Here is a 14,133-nt window from a genome sequence, read left to right on the forward strand (position 1 = left end):
GAATCCTGTAAATTACTGGTGGGAATGCAAATTGGTACAGCTAGTATAGAAAGCAGTATAGAGACTCTTCACAAAATTAAAAGTGGGACTACCATTTGATCCAGAAATACCACTTCTAGGTATACAACCAAAGAAAATAAAATCAGTCTCATGAAGAGAAATCTGTGTCCTTATGTTTATTTCAGTGTAGTCACAGTAGCCACGATATGGAAACTACCCAAATAACTGTCAATGAATAAATGAATATATGAAATACATATACGTATATGTGTGTGTGTATATACACATGGCACAGTTTTCAGTGTATCCCTAGAGTCCTTCCAGGCAATTACTGCCCTGCACATTGCATTTGGTTGCCAAAGCCCCTCTCTGTCCTGGCACCCAGTATCCCTCCATCCTAACTCTACATTTCACCCCATGCCACTGCCTAAGTGCATCATAGTGTCCCTGTCTCCCCATTACACACACACACACACACACAATGAAATATCATTCTGCCTTTAAAAAGAAGGAAATTATGCCATTTCCAACAACATGGATGAACCTGGAGGACATTATGCTAATTGAAATAAGCCAGACACAGAAAAAAACAAATACTGCATGTTCTCACTTATAAGAGGGACCTAAAAGGGCAAAACTCATAGCAGGAGAGAGTAGAATGGTGGTTTCCAAGGGCTGGGGATAGTAGGGTGGGGCAAAATGGGGGGATGTTGGTAAAAGGCTACAAAATTTCAGTTATGAAAGATGAATAAGTTCTGGAGATGTAATAAACAGCAATGTGACTATAGTTAACAGTATTATATATTTGAAATTTGCTCTAAAGGTGGCTAACACACACAAAAAGAAAATGGTAACTGTGTGAGGTGGTGTATGTGTTAATTAACTTGATTGTGGTGATTATTTCACAATGCATACAAATATAAAAACATCAAGTTGTATACCTTAAATATATACAGTTTTAAATTATCAATTATCCCTCAACAAAGATAGAAAAGCATTGTGTTGCATTATTTATATTTACTGCAAAAAGAAAAATTGTGTCAAAGTCCATCTATGTAAGAATCTAAAATATAAAAAAAACTTGGGACAGTAAAATATGTTTTCTTTTATTTCATGGATCTGTTTATTCCATTTATTAGTAATAGTGCATTTTTTCACACAATATTCTCTTTTACTTAAACTTAATGTATATGTAGTAAGAAAGATTTACTATCCCAACTAGCCTCTCAGTATTTAGATGAGGATAGAACAGATACGGTGTAACACGCCTCTCCACTGCTTACTGTGTGTACCAAGAAGGCAGAAAGCAGCTCACCCAAGCCTAACCTGGCCCTGTCTTTTTCAGGCTTCTCAGGATGCCCATAGCACATACTGGGGAACTGGATGCAGGGAGAAGCCAGGTCTGTCTTCAGGAGGTCACAGCCAGCAGGGCACAGTTAGGTCATGCCCTGATAAGGGGGTACACAAGGGGAACTCCAGGCAGTGGGGGGATGGGGACACTATGGTGCACTCAGGCAGTGGCAAGGGGGCAATACGTGGAGTCAGGATGGAGGAACACTGGGTGCCAGGACAGCGCGGGGCTTTGGCAACCATCTGCAATGCATGGGGCAGGGACTATCTGGAAGGACTGCAGGGATACACTGAAAGCTGTGCCAATGCATTAGCCATGAAACCTAAGAAACTCAGTACATGTTCTCCCTCTGCTCACCAAGTGTTTGCATTTATCTTGTGGTACTTTTTGATTTTCAGTCCAATCTACAGTAATTATGGACAGCCCATTGTAAGCAGAGGACTAAATGCTATGGCAGACAAAGATGTGGTGGATAAAACCCTTGCCTTCAGGTGCTTACAATCAGTAATGTTATTTAGCCAAAGCTTCAAACAATAATGCAAATCATATTATATTTCAATATAATATGATTTCCATGTATCTTTCATCTCTCTAGATCTCCCTCAATGCCTACCAGAAAGGCGTTTCAATGCTCAATAGAATACTCTTATTCTTTTGATGCCATCTTCATTATTTATTGTTTCAAAGGAAATCCAGTAGTTTCAATGATTTTTCAGTGTACACCCAGCTTCTTTCTGACATGCAGAATATTTGCATTAACAATTCATAATTATGTAATCTCTCTATTCATTTAATGAACCCAAAGGTTTTATGCCAGTTATGTGCTTCGACAGATAGTCTATGTGATAAAATATCTGTAGAAAAGTTAACTGTCTTGCCAAACCCATCATCTAATAAGGGACTTCTTGTCTTCCATCTATTTTAATTGCATCTTACACTGATGTTAAATGATATATGTAAGTGAACCTCATCTTCACCCTGAAACACACAATTCAACATCATTTTTCTGAACTAAGTAGAAAAAATAAGCAATACGTGTGTGCCTCCTTTTTTACTCACTTGAGACAATATAGACATTTAGTTATTCACATATCATTGAATTCATTTGGATCTTTGAATACTTGAGCTTCAAATTCCATCTGGCTCTGTAAAAAAAGGTACTCAATTTAGTATAAATTTCCAAAAAAGGTAGAACACCACAAAATATTCTGTATATCTCCTTAGTGTAGAGACAGGATAACTGAGGGTGAGTGGGCATCGAGAACTTCTGGTGTTCATGCGTTTCACTCACAGATCTCATGACTACACTCAAAACACAGTGCTTGGTTATGTGGCCACAAAGATGAGCAAGACCAATTGACCCAACTCTCCAAAAGTCTCCAGCCTGGTGGCAGAGACTGGCCAGAAACTTGCAAGAATCAGTCAGGGCTGCATGGGCTGTGGTAGGGAAAGGCACATGGTAGACTATGGGAGTCCAGGAGGAACAATCAAGGCACAGCCGGGCCTTGGTTGGGAACGAGGCACTCTCTGGAACAGGAAGGCTGTACTGAGAGCCAAGGGTGAGGGGGATGTGGTTCAGTAAGGTAAGAAGCCAAGAGCATTCAAGGGATTTATTCACAAGGTGGGAGGGTGACCTTGCAATAGCAGATTCAGGGGTAGATGGGAAGAAGTGATAGTAGTTAGATATTAAATCTGGACAATTCTTTCAAGAAGCTAGGCTTTAAGAAGGAAAGCCATTATATAAGAAACAGAAGTAATAAGTGTGAAATTAAGGTAAGTTCTCTCCTTTTCTTTCCTTCTTCCTCTCATTCTTTCATTTTGCTTTTAAGATGGGACAGTTTTGAATCTTTTAAAATTCTAATGGGAGCCGGGCATGGTGGCTCATGCCTGTAATCCCAGCACTTTGGGAAGCCGAGGCGAGCAGATCACTTGAGGTCGGGAGTTCGAGACCAGCCTGACCAACATGGAGAAACCCCGTCTCTACTAAAAAATATAAAATTATCCGGGCGTGGTGGTGCATGCCTCTAATCCCAGCTAGTCGGGAGGCTGAGGCAGGAGAATCACTTGAACCTGGGAGGCGGAGGTTGCGGTGAGCCGAGATTGTGCCATTGCACTGCAGCCTGGGCAACAAGAGCAAAACTCCATCTCAAAAATAAATAAATAAATAAATAAATAAACAAATAATAAAATTCTAATCGGAAGGTTTCACTAGAGAGGGAAGAGATTGAAGATGTGGTATAAAGATAAAGGTAAATTAATGAAATAGCTCCTGAGGAGATGGAGAGATCTAGAGCTCCCCATCAGGCACTTCTGAGACCCACCCACCCACCTCACCATCCATCCACCTCATCCATTAACCCATCCACCCATCCATCTACCCACCCACCTACCTCGCCCATCCACCCACCTCACCCATCCATCCATCCATCCACCCATCCATCTACCCACCCACTCCATCCATCCATCCATCCATCCATCCATCCATCCACCCACCCACCCCATCCACCCATCCATCCACTCATCCATCCATCTATCTACCCACCCTCCCATTCACTTCATCCATCCATCCATCCATCCATCCATCCATCCATCCATCCACCCACCTATCCATCCATGTACCTACACAGCCATTCACCTCATCCATCCACCCGTCCACCCACTCATCATTTCATCTGCCCATCCATCTATTCACCTACCTCACCCATCCATCTGCTCACCTCATCCATCCATCCACTCATCCATCTACCCACCAACCTACCTCACCCATCAATCCATCTCATCCATCCATCCATCCATCCATCCATCCATCCATCCAATCCATCCATCCATCCATCCATCTATCCATCCATCTACCTACCTGCACATTCACCTCACCATCCATCCGTCCATCCACCCACCCACTCATCTTTTTATCTACCCATCCATCTACCCACCCACCCACCTCACCCATCCACCCACTTCATCCATCCATGCATCCATCCATCCATCCACCCATCCATCTACCCACACACCTACCTCACCCAACCATCTACTCACCTCACCCATCCATCCATCTACCCACTTACCCACCCACCTCACCCATCAACCCAGTTCATCATTCATCCATCCATCCATCCATCATCCATCCATGCATCCACACATCTATCCATGCATCTATCTATCTATCTATCTATCTATCTATCTATCTACTCACCCACCCATCCATTCACCCACCCACGCATCCAACCATCCATATAACCAATCACCCACTTCACCTACCCACCCACCTCATCCATCCACTCATCCATCCATCCATCCATCCATCTGCCTCATCTATCCGTCCAATCATCCATCCATCCATTCATCCATCCACACACCCATCCATCCATCTACCCACTCACCTCAACTATCCATTCATCCATTCACCCATTCACCCATCCATCTACCCACCCACAAACCCACATCACCCATCCATCCATCCATCCGTCCATCCATCCACCCACCCACCCAACCATCCACCTCACCCATCCATCTATCCACTCATCCATCCATCCATCCATTCATCCATCCACACACCCATCCATCCATCTACCCACTCACCTCAACTATCCATTCATCCATTCACCCATTCACCCATCCATCTACCCACCCACACACCCACATCACCCACCCATCCATCCATCCATCCATCCATCCGTCCGTCCATCCATCCATCCACCCACCCACCCATCCACCTCACCCATCCATCTATCCACTCATCCATCCATCCATCCATCCATCCATCCATCCATCTCTCATTACTAGACACACACCATGTGCTACACACAGGGTATGGGGAAACACAGTGAAACAAAGACTAAGTTCCTGGCCTCAGTGAGCTGACATCTACAAGGTGAGACAGATATACCTAGGTAATAAAAAGAGCTGCTAAGTAAAAGAAAGAAAGCAGGGCTAGGGGATGAACAGGGAAGATTGTTAAGATGGTCAAGACAGGGCTCTGTGAGGAAGTGGCATTGCAGCAGAGACTGGATGAAGTGAGAAAATGAGGCCCAGGAGGGTCTGGGGAAAGGGCTTCTGGACAGAGGCAGCAGCAAGTGCACAGGCATGGAGGAGGCACATGAGCCAGAGGCTGTGGCTCCAGCAGCAAGAGAGAAGGGAGATGATAGGACATGTGGGTGGAGAGAGGGAAATGGCCCACTGGGTCCACTTCAGAACCCTCTGGGGGGTTGTGAGCATGGGAGGGGCCTGACAGCATTTGCATTTTAAACATACTGGACATTGTTGAGAAAAGTCAGTAGGGGATGACAGTGGAAGCCAGAAAGCTAACAATCTAGGCTAGGTAACATATAACAGTGGCTTAACTTAGAGTGGTGGCAAACAGATGTGAGGAGAAGAGGCTATATTCAAGGACATATTTTGGAGGTGTAGCTAACAGTGTTAAAAGAGAGAAATTAAAGATGGCCCCTAGGTTTTGACTGAACAACTGGGCGTATGTGGTTGCCACTTATTGAGATAGGGAAGACTGGGGGATGGGTGAGTTTTGGGGAAAAGTCAAAAATGTGTTGAGGAGATCTAAGTGGACATGTTGAGTAGGCGGCAGGAGACACATGCTAGGGCTGGGAAGAGTGATACTGTTTCTATATCACATCACACTGCCTGCCTCAATCTTCCAGGGATGCCTCATCACCTTCAAGACTAAATCTGAGCTCCAAGCTCCACAAGCTGTGCTTCTGCAGCCTCATCACCAGCCTCAGAGCACACCAAAACCTCGTCCAGTGCAGATGCATTTGCATCTCTTGCTCCATCTCTTTCTTTCTCTCTCTCTATCTCTCTCTGTCTCTCTTTTGTGCATACATCACCCATTGCTCAGATTATTTTTCCCCATCTGACCTGGCTATTTTGTCCTTTGAAAACCAGTTACTCTGATAAGCTTCCTGCCCTACCAGTCATTTACCAGTCCTCCCATACAGCTGTTTAGATGACCTCTTCTCAAGTTCCACAACACTCTACACATATCTCTATGACTCTGGCACCAGGGTACCCAGGGTATTCCACTAATAAGTGAGTAAACTTGGACAAGGTGCCTAAACTCTCCAAGCCTTGGTTTCCTCATCTGGAAAATGAGGCTAATATTACTACCTACTTCACAGGGTTGTTATGGGGATTAAATGAGGCAATATGAGGCTTAGTGTTTACAACGTTGCTGGCATTGATGAAGAACATACAAGTAATTAAGTATCATTATAATAATATGTATCATACTCTTGTGTAATTATTTTCACTGGAAAATATGAGCCCTTGAGTAAAATCACTGAGCCTTTCATCTGTGCTTCTGGCACACATTAAACCTCATTAATTGTTTCTGACATGAATGAGTTAATGAATGAAACACAGCACTGGGTCACACTAGTACCATGAAATGAATCAGCAGGTTATTCAGTGGGCTTTCTGTATTTAAAATGTATTCTTTCTTGGTGGACAGGATTTGTCTGATCCACTACCCATTAAATCAAGAAGTCCTGGGTTGTTCTACATTCTACTTTGATTACCGTTCAGGGAAAGTCATATCAATACCTTTGGATCAGGAAGACATGGCCCAAAGGCCTCCAGTAGAAGAGTGTCTTCTCTCACAGCCAGTTCATAGTCTGCAAAAGACAGCTTCCCATCATGGTCATGATCCTAGGGGAATGAGAAACATGTTAGGCAACACGTAAAATGATTACTGCAAATACATGCTCTTTTCATAGTCAAGTGTTAATTTAAAAAAATGTGCTAGGCTGGGGATGGTGGCTCAGGCCTGTAATCATAGCACTTTGGGAGGCTAAGGCGGGGTGATTCCTTGAGGCCAGAAGTTTGAGACCATCCTGGGCAACATAGTGAGACCTCATCTCTATTAAAAAAAAAAATTAGCTGGGCATGGTGGTGTGCGCCTGTAGTCCCAGATACTTGGGAGGCTGAGGCAGGAGAATTGCTTGAGCCCAAGAGTTTGATGATGCAGTGAGCTGTGATCATGCTACTGCACTCTAGTCTGGGAGACAGAGCGAGACCCTGTCTCAAAAAAAAATAAAAAGTGCTAGAAAAATAAGAGGTTAGGTGGTGAAACTGAAAAGAACTATTAATATGTTGAGGAGCATAATTTATGTGTTTTATTTAAGCAAGCAGGGAACTGAAAATTATAATAATTTGAATTCTTATTTCTAGCCCATATCTGGCCCACAAATTTTAATAAAAAACTTGACATTACCCATATTTACCATTTTCTTCAGTGTTATTTCAACCAAATCTTTAATTCCTTCATCAGGGTCTTCCTCAGATGGCTGTTTGAGAAGGCTGTTCTTCAACATGTGAAACATTTCCTCCTTTGAAATGAATCCGTCACCATTCAAATCAAACACTTCAAAGCAATCTTTTTAAGAAAATAACAAATCATGAATTTGATGCTATCAGTAAGGTAATATTTTATCTGATAAACTTTTCAGGGCCAAGTTCTATCTTGATGCTGTACCCACAGGTCTTAGTGCAGCCTGATTTGCATTGTAAGTGTCAATGTATACTAGGATATATACAATAATCCTTAGAAAATATTTCCTGATTCTCGATTATGAAAAAGCATACCAAGGAACAGTAACTTGAATATCTTCACCATGAAACTCTTGGAAAACTAATTGAAATATGGCTCATAAGCAGAGTTCATCAGAATTAATTGAGAGTTAATTAAGAATAAGAACACTTGAATCAATATTCTCTAGTTTTATGGTTACAATTCAAGTAATGAAATCTGTCAAATGCTTAATATATAAATGTATATGTACATAATTAGCATATGTAGTAATGCCTATGGAGTCTTCCTTCACATAAATTACTCCTCAGAATCACTTGAGTTTTCTTTTTATTAACTTTCTTTCATATTTTATTGACTTGAATTCATTCCATAAAATAGGCTAGTGGGATTCAAACCAACTAACCAGCCAACCAACAAACCCACTTTACTGCCTTGGTTGAAAGACACTGATTTAAGTGCTTTAGATGTTATTCATAATGTACGAACCAATAGGACAACCTGCAATCTTACATTTCATTTTTTCTTCCAAAGATCCTCGAAGAAACAGTGATAATCCATGAATCCACTCCAATACATTTACACAGCCATCATTATCTTTATCAAAACCTCGGAATACTAAAGGGAGAGAGGTTAAATGGAACACCTGTCCTGCATGATAACTCTCAGTAAAGTATCTACATTGGCATCACTCACTTTTAAAATTAAGAGAACACTTCAGCTTGTGAAGTCCAATATTCTCATTTGACGAAAGAGGAAACTAAGACATCATAATATCATGAAACTCTCTTATTAAACATTCAATTTTTAAAATGTTTTTGTGGGAACAAATACAATTCTCAGTGTCTAAGTATATTAATCATTATTTAATAATAAATATGTTGCTATAAAATATGTTGGTCATATTAGATAAATATACGAATATAAATAAAATACTTAATAGTTTTGTTACTCAAGTCATTACTTGATGCATAGAATTATATCTTGTCACTGAAATATCTTCTATGATGTAAAGAATGTAAATGTCCTTTTAAAACTATTCTATTTATTATGTTTATTAAGTGGAAATCGAAATGTTTTAGGTTTTCTGATATAAGGTAAGAGAAAGATAGTTAGTCAACATGACTTTGTCTTCTTAAATACACAAAATAAAGCCAATATTACCTCCTTTTCTATGATCTTCTCAAAATTAAATTTGTATATTCCAATGACACTGGGAATGCAAAACACTAAGCTTCCTACCAAGAGGATGTCCAAGCACCAAACCCTTTTTTTTTTCAGTTATGGCTGGATTTGGCTAATTTGAATCTTGTGTGTCTCTTACCTCTGTCCATAATCATGTCATCTGTCATTCCAAATGTCACATGCAGGATGTTTCGAAATGCATTACGATCCAGTCCAACAACCAGACCTTGCCTCTCTACTCCTCCCACCAAGTCATAAAAAAGCTTTATAAGACAGTTCACTTCAAATTTATTAACTGAAATAATAAAATAGATATAACAAAAATGAACCCTTAATCTTTAAGTTCTAACTTAAATTTTGCAATAAGTTTACAGACAAACAACGTCAAAGACATCAAATAGGTAATTGTCAATAGAAGACTCTCCTGTTTTGAGATTCATGAACCCTTAACTTAATAGAAATTAAAAAAGCAGCATACCCTCCAAACAGGAATTCCCATGTTTAGGGAAAAAATACGATAGTATTAGCCAAGTTACTAGAATAATGATGGTGGTGTCGGATTCTAAACTCTACAAGGCTAGTAGAAATATGTCTCAAAATAAGAATGGTAAGACTAAAGAATGGTAACTTTTTCTCGGTATTTTTACCATGGCATTTACGAGATTTACAACTTCTTTTCCCTGGAAATAGATGTCAGGTTCATGAGAATTAGGTAACAATTTTCATTTCAGTTTAGCCTTCATTAATTCATAAGCCAGATTTTGGAAACTAGAGTCACCAGTTTTCCAATAAAAAAGCTTTAAAGCATATTTTAGCACCCAATATGGCTCTTCTTGAGGATTACGTAAAAATTAACATGCAACTATTCAGTAATAGTTTGGAGGAAGGAAATTTTTATTTAAAGGATATACACACAAACAGATACTTGCTCATACACATTATTGTATAAAGGACCATGGTTATAAATACCGAGTTAATTATTTGTGTTCCAATCCCCATTTGAGAATGTAGGTGGAAGGGTTATTGCCTGGTCTTGATAATATAAAAGCTCAAATACCAAGTATGGGCGGAAGTTGGGGAAAATTTATTTTGAAACCAGTCAAAACTGTGATTGAGCATTTTAACAAACAAGGACAAAACCTGTGTGTGTATAACAGAAGACAGCATCTAGGAATGGAAAAATCACACCTCATCCTAGAGGTCAGTACAGGCATTTGTGGGATTTCTGGTTTGGAAAACCACATTTAAAGAGAAACACTAAAAAGTCTGGGAAAAAAGATTCAGCAAATAAATAGTAGGAAACAATAAATGGTTATGATTTCAAAAACAGCTGTTAGTCACTATGGAAAACAGTATGATAGCTCCTCATAAAAATTAAACACAATTATTGCGTGATCCAGGAATTCTACTTCTATTTACATACTCAGAAGAACTGAAAGCAGGAACCTGTACAACAATGTTCATAGTGTCATCATTCACAACAGTCAAAAGACAGATGCAAGAGTCCATCAATGGAGGAATGGATAGACAAAATGTGGTGTATTCATACAATGAAATATCATTCAGCCTTAAAAAGGAAGAAAATTCTGACACATAGATGAACATTTATGGATATTGCACTTAGTCAAATAAGCCAGACACAAAAGGACACATATTGTATGATTCCTCTTATATAAGGTGCTTAGTCAGATTTATAGAGACAAAGTAGAATGATAGTTGCCAGGGACTAGGATGAGGAGGGAATGGTGAGTTAACATTTAATGGGTAGAGTTTCCACTGGGGACAATGAACAAGTTACGGAGGTGGATGGTGGTGTTGGAAGCAGAACAGTGTGAATGTACTTAATGCCATGAAATTAAGCACTTAAAATGGTTAAAATAGTAAATTTCATGTTATATGTAACCACATACACACACACACAAACCTCCTAAAAAGCAAGAGCTGTTAGTGGTTGAGGAAGAAAAGCCTGCATGAAGAATGATGTACTCTGTTCATGTACATAAAATGGTAGCAGAGGGGATGTTGGTTAGCCATTTTTCCATCTCAGCTGAAATAAAAATTTTTAAAAACTAGTTTAATTTATTACCCAAAGGATCAAAGGTTAGCCATAAGAAAACTTTTATTGCTAAACATTTCTTAAATTCTAGAATACAATACTAAATGAAACAAGAAAATTCAAGAATAGGTTTTCATCTTGGAATGCTGTAAATGTGTCCTGCAGAACACATCTGTAGAACAGTGCATGAACTAGATGCTGTCTTAAGATCTTTCACTCTTCTTTGATTCTACAAAATTTATCCATTGAATCTTCATAGCTTTATTGTCTTGCAACTAAAACAAAATTTAACTTTAGGGGAAAGTTCTTCCGTTAAAGAAAATTTAAAATTATTATAATGTCCATGACGTATAACTATTTCTATAGACTTTAACTAATAATCATCTAAGTTTGTAAGACTCATTGAAAATTTTTTAGTAAAGAAAAAAATCAAGAGCAGACTTTTTCCTGCCATATTTTTACTTACCTTTAAAAATATACACTCACCTTTTGATTGTTCACAGAATGATTGTCTGCAATGCATTCAAACTTACTGAACAGAGACTAAATCAAATTCAAACTTACGGAAAGGGACAAAATCAGTATTGTGTATAGCAGCTATTGCATTGTTTTTGAATATTTATCAAAAATGTTTACTAGATGTTTACTAGAAGAATACCTATTCTCCCAGAAATGAAAGTGTTTTAAGAAAAACAATAACAGAACAAAACTCTCATCAGAGTATAGTAGTCATAATAATATCTTAAATTACAGGATTTTTTTTCCTAAACATTTTAAGATGCGTACACACACCATAATATTCATTTATATCACCATCCACTAAGACAGCATTTCTTACCAGGTATTAAATCAGATACTAATGATAATTAGAATGCACTAGATCTTACAATCTCTAAAACTACATCAACATGTTTATTCCTTCTTTTTTGAGCGACTCGGTTATTTGGGGGATTGTTGCTTCTGTTTCTTCAAGTGGCCAGTGGTTTTGCAATTAGCACACACAACTTCTAAGTTTGCTCGACAGGCAATTATCTTCCTCATCTAAACCATACCCACGGCTTCCTTGCTAAAGTGCAATTATGTTTTTCAGTCTGAATATAAACTCAAAGTTTCCTATGAAATTCTAGGACCACCCTTTCAAATGCGAGATTAGAGCAGGTGCCTTCAAATAGGGCTCATCTTGTCACCTGCAAAGTCTCCTTTATCTTTCAACACCAGGGGCCACTGGAAAGTGGGAGTCTAAAGTTGGGAACCCATTCTTTATCACGTGTTTAGTTGTGCTGAACTCTGGTTTCCAAACAAATATTGTTCTGAGGCACAGATGAGATGACACAACTCATCTCTCCGAAAGATGTTGAGAAGTTGAGCACTGTTTTCTCCTATGGGTCTCTTGGTAAGCTTCCACAACTTGGACCTGCGGGTGTATGTGCGAGCTAGAAAGCAGGGTGAGTGCACGGTCTACCTTGGTGGTGCTACTTTTCTTGAGACCAGTTGGTTTTAGCATTTATTTTACACCTCATTGAGGCTAACATCACATGTTTCTATCAGGTAAAAGAAGAGGCTTGGAGAAGCAAGTAAATGCATGTGTGGGAGTGTAGGTAGCACTAGAGGCGGAGGCCTGGGTTCCTAAGATCAAACGCAAGGAGCTGGCACCCCGGGATTCCCTCTCTGACTTCTGCTTAAGGGGCCGGGGTGGAGGGGCGGTAGGTAGCCCACAGAGGCCCAGGAGGCGGGAAGCAGGCACAACAGCGGACCTTAGCACCGGGTGGGACCCAGGCTCGGTCCAGGAGCCTCGGCCTGTCCAGCACTACATTCTTACTTACAATGCTTGCAATTTTTAGTTAAGGTGTCCGTCAGCTTCTGCAGCTTCTTGCGGTTCATGTCTGGCGCTCAGAGAATCGGGCCGCGGCGGGGGTCTCGGGGCGCGCGGCTACCGAGACCCTCGCGGGACCCCCGCGAGCCCTGGTGCTGGGGCAACGCGGTGAGGTCTCAGTCACTGATCTCGTGCGCGGCCCTAACAGACGGTGTAGCCAAGGCAACGGCTCAGCCCGCCGCGGATTGGCTCCCAGGCTGCCCGCGACGTAGCCAAAGCTACAGCTGGGCCCAGCCCATCGGCTCAGCGACTGCTCGCGCTGGGTTCTCGGTGCGCGGTGCCGCCGGCAGGGTCCCAGCTGGCCGCCTTGAGGGCTGTATTCTGACTGTTGACGTTGGAGTTTAAATGTTCAGTTGTTGCTGGCTTTTGAGTTCGCAGCCTCTTTGCTTGATTGCAGTGTAAATCATTAAAATCTGAAATGTGGTGTGCACGCTGTATGAGAGGTGTTTCGGGTCGTGAGCGTCACGCCTCAAGGGAAGGCCCAAGATCTTGGACATCTTGGGGGCTGGAGCAGCGTCACAAAATAGCAAGGTGCTGTCCAGAGGACGATCTTGCCGGGCCTCCCCTCGGAGGGCGAGAAGCTTGCTCTTTGGGCGGAGCCACTGCTTAGGTTGTCAGTCTTGGTGCGGTAACAGGAGGCAGTCTGTCACCTGAGGTCTTCAAGCTTTTAGTTGTGTTTCTGAGAGCAAGGGGAAATTGGAATACAGCCACGGGTTGCCTAAGGAGCGGGACGCGTTCCGAGGTCACTAGGAGATTTCATCACTGTGTGCACATCACGGTGCACCGACACAAACCTAGATGGCCTTGCCTACTGCACGCCAGGCTGTATGGTACAACCCATTGCTTCTGGGCTGCACCCCTGCACAGCAGGTCACAGTGCGGAATGCTGCAGGCAGCTAAAACAGAGTGCTAAGCACTCTGGGGAAGGTGCAGTGTTCCAGTACAGTGTTACATCTTATGGGACCACTGTCCTAATGTTGTCTGACGTTGACTTAAATGGCGCTATGTGGCTTGTGACTGTAGTTTTTTTCTTTTCCCACTGCCCTCATCTCACTCTCAAAAGATGGAGGTTGTATGTGGAATCTGAGGAAAGCCACCAGGAATTTTTATACTGCTTAAATAGGCATTCC

The 14,133-nt window shown here is 41.2% G+C and overlaps 1 protein-coding gene across 4 annotated transcripts; it reads right to left on the bottom strand.

Annotated features, from left to right (window-relative positions):
• Positions 1–1,084: 1,084 nt before the first annotated feature.
• On the bottom strand, positions 1,085–13,690 carry CLXN (calaxin). Of its 4 annotated transcripts, XM_009455303.5 has the most exons (7): positions 12,954–13,140; positions 9,214–9,369; positions 8,403–8,507; positions 7,585–7,736; positions 6,905–7,009; positions 2,411–2,496; positions 2,008–2,329 (listed from the first exon to the last, which is right to left on the bottom strand). In XM_009455303.5, the coding sequence occupies exons 1-6, from the start codon at positions 13,009–13,011 to the stop codon at positions 2,437–2,439; spliced, it is 636 nt and encodes a 211-aa protein (XP_009453578.1). In that variant the 5' UTR covers positions 13,012–13,140; the 3' UTR covers positions 2,008–2,329; positions 2,411–2,436. The 4 variants fall into 4 exon arrangements, with proteins under 4 accessions (XP_054512693.1, XP_009453578.1, XP_528130.2 ...); XM_054656718.2 differs by lacking the exon at positions 9,214–9,369 and having other exon boundaries at positions 1,085–2,329; positions 12,954–13,690; XM_528130.8 differs by lacking the exon at positions 2,008–2,329 and having other exon boundaries at positions 2,388–2,496.
• Positions 13,691–14,133: the final 443 nt, after the last annotated feature.

The sequence above is a fragment of the Pan troglodytes genome, chromosome 7 (assembly GCF_028858775.2).
Source record: "Pan troglodytes isolate AG18354 chromosome 7, NHGRI_mPanTro3-v2.0_pri, whole genome shotgun sequence".
Lineage (NCBI taxonomy): Eukaryota > Metazoa > Chordata > Mammalia > Primates > Hominidae > Pan > Pan troglodytes.